This window comes from Chlorocebus sabaeus, chromosome 6, assembly GCF_047675955.1.
Source record: "Chlorocebus sabaeus isolate Y175 chromosome 6, mChlSab1.0.hap1, whole genome shotgun sequence".
NCBI classification, from domain to species: domain Eukaryota; kingdom Metazoa; phylum Chordata; class Mammalia; order Primates; family Cercopithecidae; genus Chlorocebus; species Chlorocebus sabaeus.
In genome coordinates, this window is record NC_132909.1 from 42,331,936 (window position 1) to 42,359,821 (window position 27,886).

General features: G+C 41.2%; 2 protein-coding genes across 2 annotated transcripts in view; both read right to left on the minus strand.

The window, feature by feature from the left end:
• The window catches only part of LOC103234279 (uncharacterized), a 102,385-nt gene that overhangs the window by 10,274 nt on the left and 64,225 nt on the right, over positions 1 to 27,886 (minus strand).
• On the minus strand, positions 1,432 to 27,080 carry LOC103234275 (zinc finger protein 431-like). The gene is made up of 4 exons (XM_073016756.1): positions 26,898 to 27,080; positions 16,011 to 16,137; positions 15,085 to 15,183; positions 1,432 to 13,649 (listed from the first exon to the last, which is right to left on the minus strand). The coding sequence occupies exons 1-4, from the start codon at positions 26,925 to 26,927 to the stop codon at positions 13,525 to 13,527; spliced, it is 381 nt and encodes a 126-aa protein (XP_072872857.1). The 5' UTR covers positions 26,928 to 27,080; the 3' UTR covers positions 1,432 to 13,524.

A 27,886-nucleotide genomic window follows, 5' to 3' on the forward strand; every position in this document is an offset into this window, starting at 1 on the left:
AGAAGCAACACAATGTTCTTATTTGCACCTGATGTATTCTGTTAAGACACATAACAAGTCTTATTAAATACCAGCTGGATGTGTGGTTGGTACCTACAATCCCAACAATTTGGAAGATGAAGGTGGGAGGATCACTTGGGATCAGAAGATTGACACCAGCCTGACTAACATAGTGAGACCCTGTCTAGTGAGACCCGTTACTACAAATAATCAAAAATTAGCCAGGCGCGGTGGCTCATGCCTGTAATCCCAGCACTTTGGGAGGCTGAGGCGGGCGGATCACGAGGTCAGGAGATCGAGACCATCCTGGCTAACATGGTGAAACCCCATCTCCACTAAAAAATACAAAAAAACTAGCCGGGCGAGGTGGCGGGCGCCTGCAGTCCCAGCTACTCGGGAGGCTGAGGCAGGAGAATGGCATGAACCCGGGAGGCGGAGCTTGCAGTGAGCTGAGATCCGGCTACTGCACTCCAGCCTGGACAACAGAGCGAGACTCCGTCTCAAAAAAAAAAAAAAAAAAAAAAAAAGAAAAAAACAAAAATTAGTGAGGCATGGTAGTGCAAGTCTGTAGTCTCAGCTATACAGGAGGCTGAGGTGGAAAGATCACTTCAGACAAGGAGGCTGAGGTTGCAGTGAGTCAAATTTATGTCAGTGTACTCTAGCATGGGTGACAAATATGATCCTGTCTCAAAACAACAATAAATAAGAAGACCAAAATCATACACTGTGTGTTTTCTGATCAAACCTGAATAAAACTAGAAATCTAAAACAAAAGTAAAACTGGCAAATCCAAGAATATCTAAAAATAAAACACACGGGTTGAGTGCAGTGGCTCATGCCTCCAATGCTAGCATTTAGGAAGGCTGGGCAGGAAGATTGCTTGAGCTCAGAGGTTCAAAACTAGCATGGATAACATAGGAAAATCCTGTCTCTAAAAAAATAAAAAATAAAAATAAAAGGCACTCTTCAACATACTTTTGTTCAATGGTCAATAAAATTAATTTTGTTAAGATGTCAATACAAACTACAGTGGTAAACAAATTTTTTTTGTTTACAGTGGTAAACAAAGCTCTTTAAAAATTCCAGTAGTACAGTTTCATTACAGAAATCTTGTGTATGGCCAGGCACAGTGGCTTAAACCTGTAATTCCAGCATTTTGGGAGGCTGAAGTGGGCAGATCACCTGAGGTCGGGAGTTCGTGACCAGCCTGACCAACATGGAGAAACCCAGTCTCTACTAAACATACAAAACTAGCCAGGCGTGGTGGCACATGCCTGTAATCCCAGCTACTCAGGAGGCTGAGGCAAGAGAATTGCCTGAACCCGGGAGGCAGAGGTTGTAGTGAGCCGAGACAGTGCCATTACACTACAGCCTGGGCAACAAGAGCGAAACTCCGTCTCAAAAAAAAAAAAAAAGAAATCTTGTCTAAAATTTAAAAATTTTATTATGAACTATAACCAGCCAAACACCCAGGAAAAAGAACAAAGTGGCAATATACTTCCAAATTTTAAAACATATTAAAAGCTAAAATAGGCCAGGTGCGGTGGCTCATGCCTGTAAGCCCAGCACTTTGGGAGGCTGAGGTGGGTGGATCACGAGGTCAGGAGATCAAGACCATCCTGGCCAACGTGGTGAAATCCCATCTCTACTAAGAAAACAAAAATTAGCTGGGCATGGCAGTGCATGCCTGTAATCCCAGCCACTTAGGAGCCTGAGGCAGGATAAGTACTTGAACCCAGGAGGCAGAGGTGCAGTTAGCTGAGCTCACACCACTGCACTCCAGCCTGGTGACAGAGCTAGACTCCGTCTCAAAAAAAAAACCAAAAACTAAAATAACAAAAACAGTATGGTACTGACACAAAGGCAGATAAACAGATGAAAAAAATAGTGGAGAGCCCAGAAATGAAGCCTTCTGTATATGATTACATGATCTTCCACGAAGTTACCATGAGCACACAACAGAGAAGAGATAATCTTCTCAAAAAATAATGCCATAAACTGGGTAACACTGATAAAATAAAGTTGAATCATTTCCTTGAACCATATATAAAAAATATTGTATTTGCTGGGTTTTTTTTTGAGACGGAGTCTTGCTCTGTCACCCAGGCTGAAGTGCAGTGGAGTGATCTCAGCTCACTGCAACCTCCGCCTCCCAGGTTCAAGTGATTCTCCTGACTCAGCCTCCTGAGTAGCTGGGATTACAGGCGCCTGCCACCATGCCCAGCTAATTTTTGCATTTTCAATAGACACGGGGTCCTACCATGTTGGTCAGACTGGTCTCGAACTCCTGACCTCGTGATCTACCCGCCTCGGCCTCCCAAAGTGCTGGGATTACAAATGTGAGCCACTGTGCCCGGCCCTATTTGATTTGATTGATTGATTGATTTTTTGAGCAATGGAGTCTCGCTCTATTGCCCAGACTGGAGTGTAGTGGCGCGATCTCGGCTCACTGAAATCTCCACCTCCCAGATTCAAGTGATTCTCCTGTCTCAGCTTCCCAAGTAGGTGGAACTACAGGCACGTGCCACCATGTCCGACTAAGTTTTGTATTTTTTAGTAGAGAGGGGGTTTCACTGTATGTTGGCCATGCTGGTCTTGACCTCCTGACCCTCATGTGACCCGCCCACCTTGGCCTCCCAACAAGCTGGGATTACAGGCGTGTGCCACCGTGCCCAGCTTATTTTTTTTTTTATTTTTATTTTTTGAGTAGGAGTCTCATTCTGTCACCAAGGCTGGAGTGCAGTGGCATGATCTCGGCTCATTGCAACTTCCACCTTCCGGGTTCAAACAATTCTCATGCCTCAGCCTCCTGAGTAGCTGGGTAGTAGGTGTGCACTAGAACGCCAGGCTAATATTTGTATTTAGTAGAGATAGGGTTTCCCCATATTGGCCAGGCTGGTCTCCAACTCCTGACCTCAAGTGATTCACTCGCCTCAGTCTCCCAAAGTGCTGGGATTATAGGCGTGAGCCACTGTGCCTGGTCAAAAAGTATTTCAAATAAAATGCTTAGACATAAAAAAAAAAAAAAAAAAAAAAACTAGCCAATCTCTTAGAAAAAAAAACTTGACGTGGGTCTTGGCATCATTTCCTAAGATACGACATTAAATGCATATGCAACAAAGGAAAGAACAGAAACATTTAACTACACTATACATAAGAATTTCTGCACATTAAAAAAAAATTCAATAGACTGAAAATGTCTTCTAGGAAATGGGTGAAAATATATGGAAATCACAAGTGATAGTTAATATTCAGAATATATGAACAACTCTTAAAACTGAACAATAAAGTTGACTAACTTAATTTAGAAATGAAAAAGTAAGGCCGGGCATGGTAGCTCACTCAGGTAATGCCAGCACTTTGAAAGGCCGAGGTGGGTGGATCACGAGGTCAGGAGTTCGAGACCGGTCTGACCAAGATGGTGAAACCCTCTCTCTACTAAAAATACAAAAATCAGCCAGGCGAGGCGGTAGGCACCTATAATCCAGCTACACGGGAGGCTGAGGCAAGCTGAGGTAGGCTGAGGCAGGAGAATCGCTTAAACCCAGGAGGCAGAGTTTGCAGTGAGCCGAGATTACGCCACTGCACTCCAGTCTGGGCGACAGAGTAAGACTTCATCTCAAAAAAAAGAATAAAAAAGAAATGAAAAAATAATTTTCATCAAAAAATATACCCAAATGGGGGAAAAAAACATTTGAAAAGAAAAGCAAAATTAATGATTTGCAGAGAAACACATACAAATAAAAATAAGGCCAGGTGCTTGCCTCACGACTGTAATCCCAGTACTTTGGGAGACCAAGTCAGGTGGATCACTTGAGGTCAGGAGTTCAAGACCAGCCTGGCCAACATAGTGAAAACGCCGTTTCTACTAAAAATACAAAAATTAGCCAGGCATGATGGTGGACGCCTGTAATCTCAGCTACTCAAGAGGCTGAGGCAGAAGAATTGCTGGAATCCGGGAGACGGAGGTTGCAGTGAGCCACTGTGCCACTGTACTCCAGCCTGGGTGACAACAGTGAGACTCTATCACAATCAATCAACCAATCAATCAATCAATCAATAAAATGAAAAAACAAAATTGCCTCACACTCATTACAATGGCCACTCTACATTTTTTTAAAACACCAAATCTGTTGATGATGCAATGAAAATAAAACCTGTGTTGATTCTTGGTAGAAAACAAGGATGCAGCCATTATTTTAAAATGTTATAAATGCTTCTTAAATAATTAAAAATGGAATTATCATCAAATAGAGCAATCCCACTTATGAATATATTTCCAAAATATCCAACACAGGACCTGGGACATATTTGAACATCCATGTTTATTGTACCCGTATTCACAAAAGCCAAAAGGCAGAAGCAACCCAGGTGTCTCTTAATTTATAAACACATCAAAAATGTAACATATACATTCAGTGAAATATTATCACAGAAATCAGATTATCAAATATTATAATTAAATCAAATATTATCAAAGAAATCTTGTCACATTTTAAGATAAACTTTGAAAATATTATGTCACGTGAAATAAGCCCAAAACAAAATGATGAAAACTACATGATTCCACTACGTATATGAGATATCTTAAGTAGTCACACTTTAAACAGAAAGTGGAAGGGTGTTTGTCAAGGGCTGAGGAGAGGGTAAAATGGGTTCTTGTTACTTAAATGGATACTGAGTTTTAGTTTACAAGATGTAAAATTTCTACTTTTGCATAACAATGTGAATATATTTAACACGACTGAAATTTACAGCTTCTTTTTGAGACAGGGTCTCACTCTGTCACTCAAGCTGAAGTGCAGTGGCACAATTATGCCTCACTTCAGCCTCAAACTCCTAGGGTCAAGTAATCCTCCCCTCAATCTCCCAAACAGCTGGGACCACAGGTACACACCACCATGCCTGGATATTTTTTACAATTTTTGTAGAGAGGGAATCTCTGGATGCTGCCTAGGTTGGTCTCAAACTTTTCGGCTCAAATAATACTCCTGTCTTAGCCTCCCAAAATCCAGGGATTACAGATGTGAGCCACCACCATGTCTGGCCCTGAAATGCGCACTTAAATAGATTTAAGATGCTAAATTTTATGTTATGTGTTTTTACTGTTTTTCTTCTCTTTTTTTGAGACGAAATCTCGCTCTGTCACCCAGGCTGGAGTGCAGTGGCGTGATCTTGGCTCATTGCAACCTCTGCTTCCTGGGTTTAAGTGACTCTCCTGCCTCAGTCTCCTGTGTAGCTCAAATTACAGATGTAGGCCACCATGTCCAGATAATTTTTGTATTTTTAGTAGAGAGAGGGTTTCACCATGTTGGCCAGGCTGGTCTGGAACTCCTGATCTCAAGTGATCTGCCCGCCTCGGCCTCCCAAAGTGCTGGGATTACAGGCGTGAGCCACCATGCCAGGCCTGTTATGTGTTTTTACAACAATTAATTTTTCTAAAGGAAAAACGGAAAAAATACTGAATTATAAATCTTCTAAAAAATTACCTTCAAATCACAAAAGTGTTTCTCTCACACAAAGGAAATATATATTCATCATTAGACACAGGGAGAAAATAAGACATAATGAAAATATTTCCATGTCTACTCACTTAGACAAAATAGCCACTGAAAATCAGCTAAGAAAATATATACAAGATAAGCCATAACCAATATTGGGGTCATATTTATAGATAAACACACACATACATAATCTGATTGTGACAGACATATGGCTGATTTATCTCTTAAACATCACATTGACTTAAAGTATACAAACAGAATTGCAGATTGGCTAAAAGTATATAAGAAAAACTAAAAAACAAAATAAGCTAATGTTAAGAAACCTACACTGAAAAAACACTAATACGAAAACTGCACAACAGTGACAGACATGTTTACTCATAAAATCTAGTATGCAATATTAATATACTATTAAAAAAGAATTGTCTGGATAACTACAATATTTGACTGTGTACTCATGGAAGGCATGTATTTCAAATAACTGGCATGCACTATGTGGCAGTAAAATTTCACAGAATATGCAGTATAATTATAAATAGAATATACTAATGAGAAACTTTTAATAAGCATGTAAAAAAAGTGATAATTTTTATGTTTTAAATATATGCTATTCTTACACAAAATGAAACTGCTATAATCCAATTTCAGAAGCAAAGAATAGCATTACACTGCTAAATTAAAACTTATATTTTTCAAACTAGAGTTAGAGCCTCTGATATGTAAAACAAATATTTAGAAGTAAATTATGTTATCATTTAGATATATGCTGAAGAAAGTGGTTGAAAATCCTGTAAATCCTTTTTACCCGCAGCAAACTTAAGTAACCATTCTAGTAATATGGAGTGCCTACCAATTATCTAATTTACTTCAGGCATAACATGTACATTCTAGCATATTGTCCTAAATTTGAAAAGGAAAGCAAAATTAATGATTTGCAGAGAAACATATAAAAATAAAAATGAGGCCAGGCACTTACCTCCTGACTGTAATCCCAGCACTTTGGGAGGCTGAGTCAGGTAGATCACCTGAGGTCAGGAGTTCAAGACCAGCCTGGCCAACATGGTGAAATCTAAAATTACAGACAAGTTTGAAATGGAAAATAGAAAGTAAAAATGTATGGAAAGAGTAACATCAGTGACATGAAAAAATAAAAGGTGTTGTATTTGATTATCCTCACCACAGCAAAAAAAATTTTCAGTCATCCCTGACAAAAAAATGCCTTTATGAGACAGTCAGGCATCAAGGCTCACATCTGTAATGACTGCTACATGGTACATTGAGGTTGGAGAATTGCTGCAGGCCAGGATTTCAAGACCAGCCTGGATGATTAACAAGATCCCATCTCCAAAGCAAATGCCTTTAGAAGAGCTTTGAGACCCAGGGAGAGAGATGTGACAGTCTGCTAAAGCCCAAAATTGAGAAGTTTTTTTTTTTTTCAGAGGACAGGCACTTATTCAAGTGGGAAACTATGGGACCCCTGGTATTGGCTACACACCAAGAAATGGCCCACCCAACTTAGTGCAACAGAGAATTCTGAAGTTACTCTGTAACCATCCCAAACTCCTCCCAGTTACAGTCTAAGAGAGGTCCTGCCCTTCCAGAGACCTGGAGGAAGACACCCATTTGCAGCCATGCAGACAGGTCTACAGACCTTGGTTTTTACTGTGGTCCCTGAAGCAGTTCAGTGACTCAGTTCCAGCTCTCAGCCACAGTGCATGACCAGTTTTGCCTAAATAGAAATCCACACAGTGACCTGGGGAAATCCTCTCTGGTACTCAGTGAAAGGCAAACCCATTCACATCCTGATATAAGGGCTATTATGTATGGAGCTGACTGCAGAAACTGCCCTAGTGTCTGCCCTACAGATCAAAGTCTTAAAGAATATTCAATCTGTCCAGAAATAAAACGGAAATTACAACTACCCAAGCCCTTTGTAACAAACCGTCTAAAGGTGGATGCTAGCGCAGACCAAGCAGTCTTATGACCGAGCTACAACCCCTCTTCACTACAAACCGAGAGGGCATAACATCACCCTAGGGACACAACAGAAAAAGATCTTTACCTCCTGAAACCTGTTTACAAAACCTAAGGAGTTGTTTACTCCTGCAAATTCACAGATACCAATATAAAACTACATTGTGCCCATTGTCAATGTTTCTACTTTAATGTAGCACTGAAAGTGTATGGCACAAAAATTAGTCAAAAACATTTTGAAAAAGCCATTGGAATTGAAGAGAATAAGTAAAATGTTGCATTTTGTGGATCGTGTGATCTTATTATATAAAAATAACATAAACAGTACATTAAAATTAGTGTAAAAAGCCAAGCATGGTGGCTCACACCTGTAATCCCAGCACTTTTGGGGGCTGAGGCAGGCAAATCATGAGGTCAGCAGTTCAAGAACAGCCTGGCCAACGTAGTGAAACCCTGTCTCTAGTAAAAGTACAAAAAAAAAAAAAAATAGCCAGGCATGGAAGCAGGCACCTGTAGTCCCAGCTACTTGGGAGGCTGAGGGAGGAGAATCATTTGAACCCAGGAGGTGGAGGTTGCAGTGAGCCGAGATTGCGTCATTGCACTCCAGCCTGGGTGACACAGTGAGATTCTGTCTTGAACAACAACAAAAAATTGTCTAAACTAATAAATAAGTCAGTAAATTAGCAAAATATAAAATTAACATAAAAGTTATGGTGCCATACACTTAAACTATCTGATACAATAGAGAAAGAAAACAATCTTATTTATAATAGTATTAAAATAATAAATTTCTCAAAACCAATTTAACCAAGAAGGTAAAAAATCTTTTTTTTAATCATACCTTTTTTTTTTCTTTTGAGACGGAGTCTCACTCTGTCACCCAGGCTGGAGTGCAGTGGTGCAATCTCAGCTCACTGCAAGCTCCGCCTCCTGGGTTCACACCATTATCCGGCCTCAGGCTCCTGAGTAGCTGGGACTACAGGCGCCCGCCATGGCACCCAGCTAATTTTTTGTATTTTTAGTAGAGACAGGGTTTCACTGTGGTCTCCATCTCCCGACCAAGTGATCCGCCCACCTTACCCTCCCAAAGTGCTGGGATTACAGGCGTGAGCCACCACACCCAGCCTTTTATTATACTTTAAGTTCTAGGGTACAAGTGCACAACATGCAGGTTTGTTACATATGTATACATGTGCCATGTTGGTGTGCTGCACCCGTTAACTTGTCATTTACATTAGGTATATCTCCTAATGCTATCCCTCCTCCCTCCCCCACCCTATGACAGGCCCTGGTGTGTGATATTCCCCACCCTGTGACCAAGTGTTCTTATTGTTCAATCCCACCTATAGGTGAGAACATGCGGTGTTTGGTTTTCTGTCCTTGTGATAGTTTGCTCAGAATGATGGTTTGCAGCTTCATCCATGTTCCTACAAAGGACATGAACTCATCCTTTTTTATGGCTGCATAGTATTCCATGCTGTATATGTGCCATATGTGCCACATTTTCTTAACCCAGCCTATCACTGATGGACATTTTGGGTTGGTTCCAAGTCTTTGCTATTGTGAATAGTGCCGCAATAAACATACGTGTGCATGTGTCTTTATAGCAGCATGATTTATAATCCTTTGGGTATATGCCCAGTAAGGGGATGGCTGGGTCAAATGGTATTTCTAGTTCTAGATCCTCGAGGAATCGCCACACTGTCTTCCACAATGGTTGAACTAGTTTACAGTCCCACCAACAGTGTGGAAGCGTTCCTATTTCTCCACATCCTCTCCAGCACCTGTTGTTTCCTGACTTTTTAATGATCAACATTCTAAACGATGTGACATGGTATCTCATTGTGGTTTTGATTTGCATTTCTCTGATGGCCACTGATGATGAGCATCTTTTCACATGTCCATTGGCTGCATAAACATCTTCTTTTGAGAAGTGTCTGTTCATATCCTTTGTCCACTTTTTGATGGGGTTGATTTTTTTCTTGTAAATCTTTTTAAGTTCTTTGTAGATTCTGGATATCAGCCCTTTGTCAAATGGGGAGACTGCAAAAACTTTCTCCCATTCTGTAGGTGGCCTGTTCACTCTGATGGTAGTTTTTTCTGCTGTGCAGAAGCTCTTTAGTTTATTTAGATCCCATTTATCTGTTTTGGCTTTTGTTGCCATTGCTTTTGGTGTTTGTCATGAAGTCCTTGCCCATGCCTATGGCCTGAATGGTAATGCCTAGGTTTTCGAGGGTTTTTGTGGTTTTAGGTCTAACATTTAAGTCTTTAATCCATCTTGAATTAATTTTTGTATAAGATGTAAGGAAGGGATCCATTTTCACCTTTCTACATATGGCTAGCCAGTTTTCCCCAGCACCATTTATTAAATAGGGAATCCTTTCCCCATCTCTTGGTTTTGTCAGGTTTGTCAAAGATCAGATGGTTGTAGATGTGTGGTATTATTTCCAGGGGCTCTATTCTGTTCCATTGTTCTATATCTCTATTTTGGTAGCAGGATCATGCTGTTTTGGTTACTGTACCCTTGTAGTATAGTTTGAAATCAGGTAGTATAGTTTGAAATCAGGTAGCGTGATGCCTCCAGCTTTGTTCTTCTGGCTTAGGATTGTCTTGGCAATGTGGGCTCTTTTTTGGTTCCATATGAACTTTAAAGTAGTTTTTTCCAATTCTGTGAAGAAAGTCATTGGTAGCTTGATGGGGATGGTATTGAATCTATAAATTACTTTGGGCAGTATGGCCATTTTCACAATATTGGTTCTTCCTATCCATGAGCATGGAATTTTCTTCCATTTGTTTGTGCCCTCTTTTATTTCATTGAGCAGTGGTTTGTAGTTCTCTTTGAAGAGGTTCTTCACATCCCTTGTAAGTTAGATTCCTAGGTATTTTATTCTCTTTGAAACAATTGTGAATGGGAGTTCACTCATGATTTGGCTCTCTGTCTGTTACTGGTGTATAGGAATGCTTGTGATTTTTGCACATTGATGTTGTATCCTGAGACTTTGCTGAAGTTGCTTATCAGCTTAAGGAGATTTTGGGCTGAGACAATGGGGTTTTCTAAATATACAATCATGTCATCTGCAAACAGGGACAATTTGACTGCCTCTTTTCCTAATTGAATATCCTTTAGTTCTTTCTCTTGCCTGATTGCCCTGGCTAGAACTTCCAACGCTATGTTGAATAGAAGTGGTGAGAGAGGGCATCCCTGTCTTGTGCCAGTTTTCAAAGGGAATGCTTCCAGTTTTTGCCCATTCAGTATGATATTGGCTGTGGGTTTGTCATAAATAGCTCTTATTATTTTGAGATATATCGCATCAATATCTAGTTTATTCAGAGTTTTTAGCATGACGGGCTGTTGAATTTTGTCAAAGGCCTTTTCTGCATCTCTTGAGATAATCATGTGGTTTTTGGCTTTGGTTCTGTTTATATGATGGATTACGTTTATTGATTTGCATATGTTGAACCAGCCTTGTATCCCAGGGATGAAGCCCACTTGATCGTGGTGGATGAGCTTTTGGATGTGCTGCTGGATTCGGTTTGCCAGTATTTTGTTGAGGATTTTTGCATAGATGTTCATCAGGGATATTGGTCTAAAATTCTCAGTTTTTGTTGTGTCTCTGCCAGGCTTTGGTATCAGGATGATGTTGGCCTCGTAAAATGAATTAGGGAGGATTCCCTCTTTTTCTGTTATTGGAATAGTTTCAGAAGGAATGGTACCAGCTCCTCTTCGTACCTCTGATAGAATTCAGGTCTGAATCCATCTGGTCCTGGACTTTTTTTGGTTGGTAGGCTATTAATTATTGCCTCAATTTCAGAACCTGTTATTGGTCTATTCAGGGATTCAACTTCTTCCTGGTTCAGTCTTGGGAGGGTATATGTGTCCAGGAATTTATCCATTTCTTCTAGGTTTTCTAGTTTATTTGTATAGAGGTGCTTACAGTATTCTCTGATGGTAGTTTGTATTTCTGTGGGATTGGTGGTGATACCCCCTTTATCATTTTTTATTGCATCTATTTGTTTATTCTCTCTTTTCTACGTTAGTCTTGGTAGCAGTCTATCGATTTTGTTATCGTTTCAAAAAACCAGCTCCTGGATTCATTGATTTTTTGAAGGGTGTTTTGTGTCTCTTATCTCCTTCAGTTCTGCTCTGATCTTAGTTATTTCTTGCCTTCTGCAAGCTTTTGAATGTGTTTGCTCTTGCTTCTCTAGTTCTTTTAACTGTGATGTTAGGGTGTCAATTTTAGATCTTTCCTGCTTTCTCTTGTGGGCATTTAGTGCTATAAATTTTCCTCTACACACTGCTTTACATGTGTCCCAGAGATTCTGGTATGTTGTGTCTTTGTTCTCATTGATTTCAAAGAACATCTTTATTTCTGCCTTCATTTCGTTATGTACCCAGTAGTTGTTCAGGAGCACGTTGTTCAGTTTCCACGTAGTTGAGCGGTTTTGAGTGAGTTTCTTATTCCTGAGTTCTAGTTTGATTGCATTGTGGTCTGAGAGACAGTTTGTTATAATTTCTGTTCTTTTACATTTGCTGAGGAGTTCTTCCAACTATGTGGTCAATTTTGGAATAAGTGTGATGTGGTCCTGAGAAGAATGTATATTCTGTTAATTTGGGGTGAAGAGTTCTGTAGATGTCTATTAGGTCCGCTTGGTGCAGAGCTGAGTGCAATTCCTGGATATCCTTGTTAACTTGCTGTCTCATTGATCTAATGTTGACAGTGGGGTGTTAAAGTCTCCATTATTATTGTGTGGGAATCTAAGTCTCTTTGTAGGTCTCTAAGGACTTGCAGGACTTGCTTCATGAATCTGGGTCTTCCTGTATTGGGTGCATATCTATTTAAGATAGTTAGCTCTTTTTATTGAATTGGTCCCTTTACCATTATGTAATGGCCTTCTTTGTCTCTTGATCTTTGTTGGTTTAAAGTCTGTTTTATCAGAGACTAGGATTGCAACCCCTGCTTTTTTTGTTTTTCATTTGCTTGGTATATCTTCCTCCATCCCTTTATTTTGTGCCTATGTGTGTCTCTGCATGTGAGATGGGTCTCCTGAATACAGCACACTGATGGATCTTGACTCTTTATCCAATTTGCTAGTCTGGGTCTTTTAATTGGAGCATTTAGCCCATTTATATTTAAGGCAAATATTGTTATGTGAATTTGATCCTGTCATTATGATGTTAGCTGGTTATTTTGCTTGTTAGTTGATGCGGTTTCTTCCTAGCATTGATGGTCTTTACAATTTGGCAAGTTTTTGCAGTGGCCTATACCGGTTGTTCCTTTCCATGTTTAGTGCTTCCTTCAGGAGCTCTCATAAGACAGGCCTGGTGGCGACAAAAATCTCTCAGCATTTGCTTGTCTGTAAAGGATTTTATTTCTCCTTCACTTATGAAGCTTAGTTTGGCTGGATATGAAATTCTGGGTTGAAAGTTCTTTTAAGAATGTTGAATATTGATCCCCACTCTCTTCTGGATCTCTTTCTGCCAAGAGATCTGTTAGTCTGATGGGCTTCCCTTTGTGGGTAACCTGACCTTTCTCTCTGGCTGCCCTTAACATTTTTTCCTTCATTTCAACTTGGGTGAATCAGACAATTATGTGTCTTGGAGTTGCTCTTCTTGAGGATTATCTTTGTATTTCCTGAATTTGAATGTTGGCCTGCCTTGCTAGGTTGGGGAAGTTCTCCTGGATAATATCCCAAAGAGTGTTTTCCAACTTAGTTCCATTCACCCCATCACTTACAGGTACATCAGTCAGTTGTAGATTTGGTCTTTTCACATAGTCCCATATTTCTTGGAGGCTTTGTTCATTTCTTTTTACTCTTTTTTCTCTAAACTTCTCTTCTCACTTCATTTCATTCATTTGATCTTCAATCACCGATACCCTTTCTTCCACTTGATCAAATCAACTACTGAAGCTTATGCATGCATCATGTAGTTCTCGGGCCATGGTTTTCAGTTCCATCAGGTCATTTAACAAATTCTCTACACTGTTATTCTAGTTAGCCATTAGTCTAATCTTTTTTCAAGGTTTTTAGCTTCTTTGCGATGGGTTCAAACATCCTCCTTTAGTTCAGAGAAGTTTGTTATTGCCGATTGTCTGAAGTCTTCTTCTCTCAACTCGTCAAAGTCATTCTCCAGGCAACTTTGTTCCATTGCTGGCGAAGAGCTGCGTTCCCCTGGAGAAGAAGAGGCACTCTGATTTTTAGAATTTTCAGCTTTTCTGCTCTGGTTTCTCCCCATCTTTGTGGGTTTTTGTTGTTGTTGTTGTTGAGATGGAGTCTCGCTCTGTCGCCCAGGCTGGAGTGCAGTGGTGCAATCTCAGCTTACTGCAACCCGGCCAAGGTAAAAAATCTTTACAATGAAATATACAAGATATCAATGAAAGAAATTAGAGAAGACAAAAATAAATTTAAATATATTTTATGTTGGCCGGGCGTGGTGGCTCACACCTGTAATCCCAGCACTTTGGGAGGCCAGGGCGGGTGGATCACAAGGTCAGGAGATTGAGACCAGCCTGGACAACATGGTGAAACCTTGTCTCTACTAAAAATACAAAAATTAGCACAGCATGGTGGCGCATGCCTGTAATCCCAGCTATTAGGGAGACTAAGGCAGCAGAATCACTTGAACTCGGAAAGTGGAGGTTGCAGTGAGCCGAGATTGTACCAGTGCACTCCAGCCTGGGTGACTGAGACTCTGACTCAACAAGAACAAAAAAATTCATGTCTATGGATTGAAAGAATAAATATTGTTAAAGTACCATATTATCTAAAGTAATCTATACATTCAATAAACTTCCTATCAAAATTCCAGTGGCATTTTTTTCACAATAGAAAATACAGTTCTAAAATTTACAAGAAACTACAATAAACTTCAAATAGCCAAAGGAGTCTTGAGAAAAAAATAACAAAGCAGAGGGACAGGACATCACAATTTATAATGTCAAACTATATTTTAAGACTATAGTAATAAAAACAGGATGGAATATGTAGAAAAATTAACAAGAAACCCCTAATGGAACAGAAACCACTACTCTCACATATTTCAGACAGGATGCAAAAAGAGAACTAAAAAATAATTTAACAGAGTTTTTCAGCTGGGTGCAGTGGCTCAGACTTGTAATCCCAGCACTTGGGGAGCCCAAGGTGGGTGGATCACTTGAGGACAGGTGTTCAAGACCAGCCTGGCCAACATGGTAAAACTCCATCTCTACTAAAAATACAAAACAATTAGCTGGGTGTGGTGGCAGGCACCTGTAATCTCAGCTACCAGGAGACTGAGGCAAGAAAATTGTCGAACCCAAGAGGCAGAGGTTGCAGTGAGTGAAGACCACGCCACTGCAATCCACCTGGGCAATAAGAGCAAAACATGAGCAAATATTTGATATTTGTGTGTTCACCCAAGGAAAAGGAGAAAGAGAATTTAAAAGCATAAAACAGAAGATGCCCTTTAGTGAGAGAAAATTTTAAGAAAATATTCAGTGTTCCCAGAAACTATATGCTTTGCAACACAGATTCCCAAATCACATTGTAAGGACTGGGTTGCCCTTTTTTTTTTTTTTAACCTTTGTACCTCTCACCTGTGTCATCTCTTGTGTTCACTCTTACCTACCTGGGGATTCATCCACCATCTCATGTCTCTTCATATTCCAGGGCTCTTTTTCTTGCTCCAGACTGGTGATTGGGTCTTGCTTAGAGATATCAATACCTGCTTTATTAAAAATAAATAGCATAAATCTTGCTTATATTCTCCAGTTACCAACCTAGTACTGTGCTCAGTAAAAAGGATGTAATAGAATATTCTAGAAAATTAATCCCAAACTACTAATTAATGAGACACATCTCTAACTATTTAGAAAATATTTTAGGCCGGGCGCGGTGGCTCAAGCCTGTAATCCCAGCACTTTGGGAGGCCGAGTCGGGCGGATCATGAGGTCAGGAGATCGAGACCATCCTGGCTAACCCGGTGAAACCCCGTCTCTACTAAAAAATACAAAAAACTAGCCGGGCGAGGTGGCAGGCGCCTGTAGTCCCAGCTACTTGGGAGGCTGAGGCAGGAGAATGGCGTGAACCCGGGAGGCGGAGCTTGCAGTGAGCTGAGATCCGGCCACTGCACTCCAGCCTGGACGACAGAGCGAGACTCCGTCTCAAAAAAAAAAAAAAAAAAGAAAAGAAAAGAAAATATTTTAAATTTGTAGGTCCTTAATTTTACTACCTGGTACTCATGAATCAAAAACTGATGGTGGAAAATAGATTTTAAGATATGGGCAATAATATTTTATGCCACCAAATTTCAGGAATTACCACTAATCTAGAGTGAAGGATGCAGATCAGCTCAGGAATGTGGAAAGTTCAGGTCAAGATGAAACATGTTGAAGAAATTCTTTTCTACAGACAAATCATCAAGATTTTCTTGAAAACTGGGATCAGAAACTCATTTATACAAAGCATAAATTACCAAAAAAAAAAAATTCTACAAAAAAAGAGACATAAAACCTTTAGAGTATATTAAGAATCATGTATTAAAGTTATTCTCACCCAAGAAGACCAGGTTTTTGTAGTTCTCTAACATCACATTCCTATATAAATTCTGCTGAGCAGGGTTCAGGCATTCCCACTCCTCCAGAGAGAATTCTATGGCCACATCCCTAAATGTCAATATCTCCTGAAAAACACAAGCACAGAGACACACATATATTTACCAGGTGGCCATGGGCAAAATGTATTATTTGACTTAAGGTGAAATGAGAGAGTAAAGGGAATTGGTTCTGAGTTATAAGAATAACTGAAATCATCCAATAATTTTTAACACAGAAATATTCACAACACCAGTGTATGTAATACTTTTCTGGATCATAAAGAATATAATTAAGGACACAAATGTATACATGTTTGAGTGCTATATTTACATCAAAATGAGTTGTGTATGTTTTCAGACAAAAAAAGACATGTTGAGTTAGATGGTACCTCTCAAATTTAAATGTGTAAGATAAACTGGAGATCCTGTTGTGAAGATTTTTTTTTTTTAAATATTTTTCAGAAGGTCTGGAATAAAGTCTGAGTTTTTAAAATTCTAACAAGGTCACTAGTAATGCCAATGTTTCTGACCCAAGAAGACTATTTTGTCAAACATTCCATAAGTGAAAGAGACTGTGTTTTTCCCAATTTTTCTGGCCTATAAACAAAGAGCCTTCATTTTCCAAAGACAGATACTTGCAAAAAACAAACAAAAAAACCTAAGAAAAAAGGGCAGGTGCCAGATTAAATGTGATGGTTTATGCACATTAGCCACATAAAGATACTTAATAATAAAGAGAACAACAATTAACTCTACAGTGAAAAAAAGTCAGAGAGCTCTTTAACCAAGCAAATTATTAACATCAATAACACTAAATTTTACGATGTGCTGACACACAGAGAACACAACATCACTGCTGAGATATTGCCCCTCAAAAAGTCAATTATAGACTGAATTTAACCATAAAGAAAAATCAGTTTTATGTGGTCAAGATATCTCCCATGTTCTATAATTTTTAATAATGATTTTAAGCAGTCCTTCTTTAGCATCCTAGAAAGCAGGTATCTCTGAATAATTTTCTCCAGAACTTCCTGGGTAACAAAAGCCATCCTGTTTAAATAAGTATTTTCTTAATCCTGTTCTGCAGAGAGCTAATGGAGAACACAGGTGACACCTCAACATTACATGTTCTCCATCCTTCCTAAGGACCCTAGCTTTCCCTCAATAGGAATCTTGAGTATCCACATCTTCCCACGTTCAACAGCCACAAAAGGAACACTTTTAATATGGCAGATCATAAATTCATGGTAGGAATTCTGCATTGCATATAAGAAGCCATGATGTAGAGAAGGCTCTGGTACATAGGATAGAAATATTTTTTAGAGACCCTTGACTATCACAAGAATTTTTAAAAGTACGTGAAACAAAATCATTGGGGAGGAAAAACACAAGTAGAGAAGTAAAGATTTGCAAGGACTAAACACATGGCACTCCAGCAGGCAGAGTGGACACAGCTCTTGATCTGAGACATGTTTAGCTGAAAAGAAGCCATTTTTCCTTTCTCCTCCTCCTCTGAAAATCCTTTTTAGATAAAACTATCGGACAAGTAACACCTGCATCTTGAGAACATTCCCTTAAAGACATCAGCACCACCTGCTTACCTACTAGCCTCACACTCACAGAAGGACCCATTTTTCTCGTTTATAACAGAAGAGATTCAGGAACAATGAGCTGCTCCACGGAAATAAAATATACGTTCCTCTTTTCCCGTCCACAGGTGCCCTCCACTGCCACAGACACCAACAATTTTTACTACAGTAATGAAAATATGGGCCACTGCCCTGCCCTGTCCCTACCAAACCCAAACAGAACAGATCCTAAAACCACCCTTTAGTGCAAATGTGGCACTTAACTCTCAGGAATGTATCTTGAAGCCTTCATACTTGATTCTGGTCTCACCAGAGTCACATGAGACCCTTCATTAAAACAACATGAATGCTTCCACCTAGAATACACAGAACCTGTGGAAAGGGCATAAGTAAAGAGATTTCAGCAACTTTTTTTTTTTTTTTGGAGACAGAGGTCACTCTCTTACCACATATCTACATGCACCATGACGAAGATACCAAAAGCAACCTCAACAAAAGCAAAAATTGACAAATGGGACCTGTTGGGGTAATCAGACCCAACACTAGGTCATGGGGGGTGACAAAGTCTGGTGAAGTCAAAGGATTGAGAAAAAGGCAGTTTGAGAGATAAAGGTGGGACACCAGAGGGCCATTACCATCGTGGAGGCTGCAAAGGCCCTGAGCTCTGGGAGCCCAAGCTATTTATTGGTAATCCAACAAAAAAACAGGTGGTGAGAACGTGGAGGTCAAAAGGGCAGGCACATGATCTACAGCTGTGACAGTTTAGCATTTATAAGGAACACGTTCTGCTACTTGAGATAATGGGAGTAGGAACCTAGGAAGGCTAGAAGCAAGGAGCCAGCAGGTCTAGACACATTCCAGAGGACATTATGCAAGCCCTGCCTCAGTTTCCCTCCCAACACTCAGCTTTTTCCCAACAGGGACCTAATTAAAGAGCTTCTTCACAGCTAAGGAAACTACCAAGGGAGTAAACAGACAACACACCAAATAAACAAAAATATTTGCAAACTATGTTCCTGATAAAGGTTTAATATCCAGAATTCATAAAGAAGTTAAGGTTTACAAAGAAAAAAAAACTTCATTAAAAAGTAGGCAAAAAACATGAACAGATGCTTTTCAAAAGAAGACAAACATGTGGCTAAGAAGCATGTGCAAAAAATGCTCACCACTCATCACTAGAAAAATGTCAAAAACAAACAAACAAAAACCACATGAGATACCATCTCACACCAATCAGAATGGCTGTTCTTAGAAAGTCAGTAACAGGCTGGTGCAGTAATCCCAGCACTTTGGGAGGCCAAGGCAGGCAGATCACTTGAGGTCATGAGTTTGAGAGCAGCCTGGCCAATATGGAGAAATCTCATCTTTACTAAAAATACAAAAATTAGTGAGGCTTGGTGGCATACATCTGTAGTTCCAGCTACTCTAGAAACTAAGGCATGAGAATCTACTGAACCCAGGAGGTGGAGGTTGCAATGAGCTGAGATCACACCACTGTACTCCAGCCTGGATGACAGAGTGAGACTCTCTCTCAAAATCCAAAGTCAGTAACAGATGCTGGCAAGATTGCAGAGAAAATGGAATGGTTATACACTGCTGGTGGGAGGGTAAATTAATTCAACCATTGTGAAAAGCAGTGTGAAGATTCCTCACAGAACTGAAATTACTGTTTGACCCAGCAACCTCCAAATTGGGTACATACCCAACTCTGTCTCTACTAAAAATACAAAATTTAGCTAGGTGTGGTTACATGTGCCTGTAGTCCCAGCTACATAGGAAACTGAAGCAGGAGAATCGCTTGAACCCAGGAGGCAGAGGTTGCAGTGAGCTGAGATGGTGCCACTGCACTCTAGTCTCAGGAACAGAGTGAGACTCTGTCTCAAACAAACAAAAAACAAACACATGGAACAAATCTAATTGCCTATTAATGTAGACTAGATTAAAACAACATGGTATGGTCAGGTGAGGCGGTTCACACTTGTAATCCCAGCACTCTGGGAGGCCAAGGCAGCTGGATTACCTTAGCTCAAGAGTTCAAGACCAGCCTGGGCAACATGACAAAACCCCAGCTCTGCAAAAGACAGAAAAAGAAGTTAACCGGGCATGGTGGTGCATGCTTGTAGTCCCAGTTACTTAGGGGGCTGAAGTAAAAGGGTGCCTTGAGCCTGGAAGGTTGAGGCTGAAGTGAGCCAAGATTGTACCACTGCACTTCAGTTTTTGTGATAGAGTGAAACACTGTCTCCAAATAAATAAATTAAATTAAATAGAAGATTTAATAAAAACAAAGTATGGTACATAAACATGATAGAAGATTATGTAGCCATTAAAAAAAGGAAAAAAAAATAAAACAACCAGCTGGGCGTGGTGGCTCAGCCTATAATCCCAGCATTTTGGGAGGCTGAGGTAGGCGGATCACCTGAGGTCAGAAGTTCAAGGCCAGTCTAACCAAACATGGAGAAATCCCATCTCTACTAAAAATATAAAATTAGCCGTGCATGGTGGCACATGCCTGTAATCCCAGCTACTCGGAAGGCTGAGGCAGGAGAATCACTTGAACCCAGGAGGCGGAGGTTGTGGTGAGCTGAGGTGGTGCCATTGCACTTCAGCCTGGGCGACAAGAGTGAAAACTCCGTCTCAAAAAATAAATAAATAAAATAAAAACAAGATTAAGTTATTTGCAGCAACATAGATGACGCTGGAGACCATTATCATTAGGAAGCTAAAACAGAAACAGAAAACCAAATGTATGTTCTCATTGATAAGAGTTAAATAATAAGAACAACATGGACACAAAGAGGAGAACAACAGACACTGAGGCCTAGTTGAGAATAGACAATGAAAGAACAAAAAGAAACAGAAAACATAACTGTTTGGTGTTATGCTTAGTACCTCAGTGACAAAATAATCTACACGAAACCCCCATGACACAATTTTACCTACATAACAAAGCTGCACATGGATCCCTGAACCAAAAGGAAAAGTCGAGAAAGAAGAAAAAAAATCCATGTGTGGGGAAGAGTGCAATGTAGGTGGAAGGAGCTGTTTGTTCCACAGATAGTGGCCCAGGTGGGGCTGGACTCTGATTTATTTCTGTGCCCATCCAAGTAGATGAGATTATGAACAGGTGGCTCAGAACCCTAGGTTGGTGGGGAAAACAGGTTGCTGCTGCAGATTCACTATCTAGAGGCTGGAATATGCCAGGAGACTTAACACTTTTGTGGGTTTTTGTCAAGAAACACTAAGATCAACAATGCTGTGGAGAAATTCCTGAGGGCGGTGCCTAGTCCTCGGAGTGGTGTGCACATGTCAATGTCTAGTGGGCATGTTTGGAAGTGGATGGGAATCCTGTGGTGGCAGCTGTGGGAAAAGGGGGTCTGTCATCAGAGCTCCTTTCCTTGAAGTTTTCATCCTCTCTCATCCTGGGAGGAGGCCTGGGGTCCCAGGACAATAGGTAGAAAGCCTGTGTACAGGAGAGCAGAGCCTCCCATTTCCAGACACCAAGAGTTTTATTCCAGGACAGGCCTCTGTGATATCTTTCTTCTGGCACCAAATCTGTAGAGTTAGGTGAACACCAAGCAATTCTCCAATAGCAACTCAATGTCTAACATTTGAATTGTGACACCACCCAGAGTCAGCAGACCCTGATTCAGGGCTTAGTCTCACAACATTGCCCTCATTGTAGATGCCAGTCACAAATCCCATAGGCCCATCTGTGCTTCTGAGCTACTGTTTAAAAACTGGGGACTCCCACAACCTTCCTCAAGTTCAATAATTAGATCAAGCTATTCACAGAACTCTGCAAAACACTGTAGCTATGTTTACTACTTTATTATAAAAAGTACAACCCAGGAAAAGTGAAATGGAAGAAATGTACATGAGAAAGAAAAGAGGTGGGGAACAATGAAGCACATACATACTCTAGGTAAATAGCTGTGATTAATAAAATCCTTCATCCTTTGTGTTCTCTAGAAATATTTTACGAAAAAAACACCCTTCCCATTATGACTTAGATGGTGCTCTCTTTTCCTATTTATCACATAGCCAGATACACAGTCTGTCAGAGGCATATTGAACCAGAGCAACTCCATTTTGAATAGGGGCTGAGTGAAAATAAGGCTGAGACCCACTGGGCTGTATTCCCAGATGGTTAGGCATTCTAACTCACAGGATGAGATACGAGGTCAGCACAAGATACAGGTCATAAAGACCTGGCTGATAACACAGGTTGCAGTACAGAAGCTGGATAAAATCCACCAAAATTAACATGGCGATGACAGTGACCTGTGGTCATCCTCTCTGTTACACTCCCACCAGTGCTATGATAGTTTATAAATACCATGGCAACATCTGGAAGTTACCTTACAACAGTTTAAAAAGGAGAGGTATAGGCCAGATGCAGTGGCTCAGGCCTTTAATCCCAGCACTTTGGGAGGTTGAGGTGAGTGGATCATGAGGTCAACAGATCGAGACCACCCTGGCCAACATGGTGAAATCCCCGTCTCTACTAAAAACACAAAAATTAGCTTTGCGTAGTGCGCGTTCATGTAGTCCCAGCTACTCGGGTGGCTGAGGCAAGAGAATCGCTTGAACCCGGGAGGCGGAGTTTGCAGTGAGCTGAGATCACGCCACTGCACTCCAGCCTGACGAAACAGGGTGATACCGTCTCAAAAAGAAAAAGAAAAAAAGAGGTATAAATATTCCACCCCTTGTTTAGCATATACTCAAGAAATAATCATAAAAATGTGCAAACATCAGCCCTCAGGGCTGCTCTGCCTATGGAGTAGTCACTCTTTTATTCTTTTACTTTCTTAATAAACTTGCTTTCACTTAATGGACTCGCCTTGAAGTCCTTCTTGAGCGAGATCCAAGAACCCTCTCTTGGGGTCTGGATCAGAACTTCTTTCCAGTAACATCTTTCTGGCAACCACAAAGGGAGTATACTGAAGAGATCTCTGACCCAAAGGAAAATCATCTGTGTGCACCAACTGGCTGACTTTGGGTGAGTGGGGTGCATATACCTGGGTAAAGGAGGGGATTGGGTTAGAGGCACAACTTAGGAGAATTAGAGTCTCTCCTAAGACAGAGTGGGTTAAAGCCTCCTCTTAAAAGACAAAGATGCTTGACTGAATTTGGATTCGAAGCCCAACTTAGAAAAGTTATATTCCTTCCTAAGATTTAGTTAGAGACCCCTCTCAGTAAAATCCATCTCAGCTAAGAACTGGTTTGACACTATGGGATATTCATTGCTATTCTCTTTGGATTAATCTGTCTTGCACTCTTTGCTGATGGCTATAGGTGACAGAATTAGGCATCTGCAGGACCATGGGACACGCGGATCTTTTTCTTGTCCAAAAGAGAAAACTTAGGTGCCAATGAGACTGCTGGAAAAAATCGTCTTTCCTACCAAGAAGCAGCCACCTGAACTTTTTATTATTGCTGCAATCCGTAGGTCTTTCTCAGGCCTCCTGAGCTCTTTGCCTTCCCACTCTGCCACAGGCAATGTTTTTTCTCTCTTTTCCCTTTCTTATCTTTTCTATTACTCAGAGTAACCATCTTGCCCAGAGGCCTCAAGTTGAAACCAGAGCAGCGGTTGAACTGACGACAGGGCCCGACTGGGGCCAAGTTTAAGAGTTGCCAGTTTGATATTGGTTGCTAAGCAGAGTGGCTAATGTCTATGCTGGCATACATATTTTGCTATGGCCAGAATAGAAAAAGATAATTTTCCTTTGTGTTGTGGCTTGGTCCCCCAGGGCTGTGGCGGAGCCAGCCACGTGCAACTCAGGAAAAGGGAACTCAGAAGCCTGGCATGCTGGCAAAAAGGGTACAAATTTCTTACCAGACTTCTGGCTTCTCTCTATGCAAACTGATGGAATGAATGGTAAAAAATTACTGTTACCGGCCGGGTGCAGTGGTTCAAGCCTGTAATCCCAGCACTTTGGGAGGCCCAGACGGGCGGATCACAAAGTCAGGAGATCGAGACCATCCTGGCTAACACGGTGAAACCCCGTCTCTACTAAAAAATACAAAAAACTAGCCAGGCGAGGTGGTGGGCGCCTGTAGTCCCAGGTACTCGGGAGGCTGAGGCAGGAGAATGGCATAAACCCGGGAGGCGGAGCTTGCAGTAAGCTGAGATTCATCCACTGCACTACAGCCTGGGCAACAGAGCAAGACTCTGTCTCAAAAAAAAAAAAAAAAAAAAAAATTACTGTTTATCTCCTATGTAAAGTTCTAATGAATTTGGAGATGTCTTTGTGAGGTTAGTCTTAAGCTGTAACAAATCTGTTGTACTTTGTGCTATAAATTTGTCTTTCTGTATGGCTCTGTCATTAAGAGGGGTACCTTAGGATAGAATGCAGGACTAGGACCCCTTAAGGCTGCTGTTCAGGATGGCCTGGAAAAGTGCTCAGCCCAGTCCTTGGACGCTTGACTTTGTGACCACATGACAGTACTTTCTCTTGGTCTCCACCATCACAATGGTGGCCCAGGTTCAGGGTTCCATTCCCAGCTTAGGGAATGAGTACTTTCTTGTTTGATATTTGGGTGACCTTTACTGTTTGTTGATTCTCTTCCCCTCGAGGAACCATCTTGAATTTTCCTTTTTCAGAACACCTGTGAAGTTACTTTTGGTAAAATTCAAAAGCCAGAGATATTGGCTGTTTGACCTGACTAAAGTCTGGTAATAAGAAATTTAAAAGGACTTTTTAAAAGAGCACTATGGTTAAAAGTCAGCTTAATTAAAAGCAGATATTCAAGCTCTAACAGCCTGGGATTCCTTGGGGAAAAAAGTGAAAAGATCCTTCTCAAAATCTAAGTTTCTCTTCTGTTTTGCATTGCATTATCTGACTTTTTTTACTTTTGGGGGTATCAGGAATTACTTCACATTATAAAAGAACTTTGGCATGTAATAACTGGGTGAGAAATATACTTTTGGAATGGCTAAGGACAGTTATGGGGGAAAACTCAGCTCTTCACGTTTGGATCAGAGAAACATACTCTGGACCACTTAGGAAGTATGGAGGTGTCCCCATGTCCCACACAGAAATAAGACTTCCCTTGGGATGAACTGATTCTCTCCTTTTTAGATCCAAGATCTGATGTAAAAATGGGAGCCTTAATTTAAGGGGATCCATTTTGTTTTCCAGCTGTTTACTTATTAAGCCATAAAAACTACATGCTTTCCTTGTTGTGGGCTAGTAATCCAATTAAGAAACTGACAAAGAAAAACCTTACAACTACTGAATCTTCTGTTTGTGTGTGTGATATAAAAGAATTCTGATTAATTGGTTTAAAAATAATAAGAGCTTAAATCAAATATTTTGTCAGAAAAGTAAAAAGTGCAATACCTTTTAGTTCATATGACAAGTAATCTTTTGAAAATAAAAACAGTTTTAAAGATCATTGGGAAAATAAAAATGTCTTCAAAATATAAACATTTGATCTAAATTATAAAGGTCACATATTAGATTTGCGAAATACTTTAAGGTCATAAATTGGTTCTTTGACTTTTAAAAATTGTTCAATTTACCTATCTTGAAGCCAGTAGATTCTAAATAATGTCTTGGGACATACGGAATTAGCCATGCCCCCTAAATATACAAAGGTTATAAAGAAAAGAGATTTTATATAAGAAAAGATGTTGTATAGTAAATTATTATCCTAAAATGACTGGTTATTTAAAAAGAGGTGATAACGTGACTTAGGGAGGAAAAGCTGGCATTTGGGAACGCCAGGAGGAACTGGAAATTTAATATCCTACTGCAAGCCAGAATGAGGCTGGAGATATGGTGGAGGGGGGGTTAGATTTAAGACACTGCTTGGGACACAGTTGAAAAACGCACCAGAAAATCAGTTCCCCACGGAGTGTGAAAATAAATAAAGCAGGATATTAGACTGAGGTGTCTCTAGTCTCTGGATTCCTACTTTAAAAAAAATCTGGCCAGGCCGTGCGCGGTGGCTTAAGCCTGTAATCCCAGCACTTTGGGAGGCCGAGACGGGCGGATCACGAGGTCAGGAAATCGAGACCCTCCTGGCTAACACGGTGAAACCCCGTCTCTACTAAAAAGTACAAAAAACTAGCCGGGCGAGGTGGCGGGCCCCTGTAGTCCCAGCTACTCCGGAGGCTGAGGCAGGAGAATGGCGTAAACCCGGGAGGCGGAGCTTGCAGTGAGCTGAGATCCGGCCACTGCACTCCAGCCTGGGCGACAGAGCCAGACTCCATCTCAAAAAAAAAAAAAAAAATCTGGCCAGGTGCGGTGGCTCAGGCCTGTAATCCCAGCACTTTGGGAGGCCGTGGCGGGCGGATCACCTGAGGTCAGGAGTTGGAGACCAGCCTGACCAACATGGAGAAGCCCGTCTCTACTAAAAATACACAATTAGCCAGGCGTGGTGGCTCATGCCTGTAATCCCAGCTACTTGGGAGGCTGAGGGGCAAAGGCAGGGGGATCACTTGAACCCAGGAGGCAGAGGTGAGCCAAGATCGCCCCATTGCACTCCAGCCTGGGCAACAAGAGCGAAAATCCTTCTCAAAAAAAAAAAAAAAAAAAAAAAAACTAACTGAAGTGCATTTTTAGTAAATTACTACATTGAGAGAAACAAAATTCAGCCTTAACCAACTATAAACTGTCAGTTACCAGCTAATTACATAACCAGGAAATTTTCACCTTTATTTTACAAATTAAGAAAACTATGTATCTGAACCTAACCAATTACTGAATTTGGTTTTCTTCATCATGCTGTTTATAAGTCTTTCCTTCAAGCCCCGCCCATGAACCACAAATTACAAACCACAGCTGGCTGCTCCACAATTTTTGAATCACTCTTTGATTAAACACTTTAGTGTTTTTACGGTGACTCCCATACATTTTCAACAGAAGAAAAGAGGAACTGGGAACCCCACAGACCAAAGCTCTTCCCATTCATAAACCCGCACCCCGAGTCAGGATTCTCCCCCGGGGACCCTCCAGTGGTCCCTGCACAATCCGGGTGAGACTCGGCGCTGCGGGTCTACAGCTGCCCTGAGAAGGCTCCAGGTCAGGGCCCAGTCACTAGGCAGGAAAAAGACAGCACGCCCGGGATCCCGCAGTCAGGGCAGCCGCCATCTTATAGCTGAAGGGGACTGAGGCCGAGCTGAGCAAGGAGAACTCGGGACGCAGACTGTGAAGCTGACTGCCGGGAGGCCCAAGTCCCGCCACAGCCACTTCCCACCGGTTACAACCCGCCCCTTCCCCTCTCTCAGGATGTCGGCCCCGGCACTCTCACCATTTCTAGGCTTCCAGGGGGTCCTCGCATCTTAGCTGTGGATCTCCCAATAACTGCAGGTCACAGGGCCACAGAAGCTGGGCCTCTGGCAGCGGAGTACACAGTGCAGTGAAGGAGAGACGTGGAGCTCCAGCTGCAGCCACAGACAAAGACCCCGCCACATCCGGGAAGCCGTCCTGTCCGCTCCAGCTGCATGCCTGATTGGACGGTACCCAAACCAGCGTCGCTGATTGGATAACGTTTAAAACCCCACCCTCTCATGCCCTGAGTGACAAGATGATGTGATCAGATGCCGGGCTGAGTGAAGAAAGAGTGACAGCCTAGACTGCAACCTTCTCAGGCAGGGCTTCCTCCCAGAGCTGAGCCAGGCCCACCCCAGAGGGTATTTGCCTTTAAACTTGTGTGTAAAGTTATATGCATTTATAAATAATATATTATATGGCTATTCACAAAGGAGAAAATATAATTTTATAATAATTATTTTAAAATTTCAGATTTTGGACCGGGCGCGGTGGCTCACGCCTGTAATCCCAGCACTTTGGGAGGCCGAGGCGGGCGGATCACAAGGTCAGGAGATCGAGACCACGGTGAAACGCCGTCTCTACTAAAAATACAAAAAATTAGCCGGGCGCGGTTGCAGGCGCCTGTAGTCCCAGCTACCCGGGAGGCTGAGGCAGGAGAATGGCGGGAACCCAGGAGGAGGAGCTTGCAGTGAGCCGAGATCGCGCCACTGCACTCCAGCCAGGGGGACAGAGAGAGACTCCGTCTCAAAAAATAATTTCAGATTTTATGACCTTCCTGGCTTTTGGTCTTTCAGCAGGCAGGCTGAGATTTTAGAAAGGAGGTAATCCTCTGAAATAAAATGTGAGCCATATGTGAATTTTAAATTTTCTAGTAGCCAAACTTGAAAAAGAAACAAGAACAAGTTGAATTGATTGTAACAATTTAATTAACCCAATATGTCAAGAAATTTTCACTTTAATATGTGA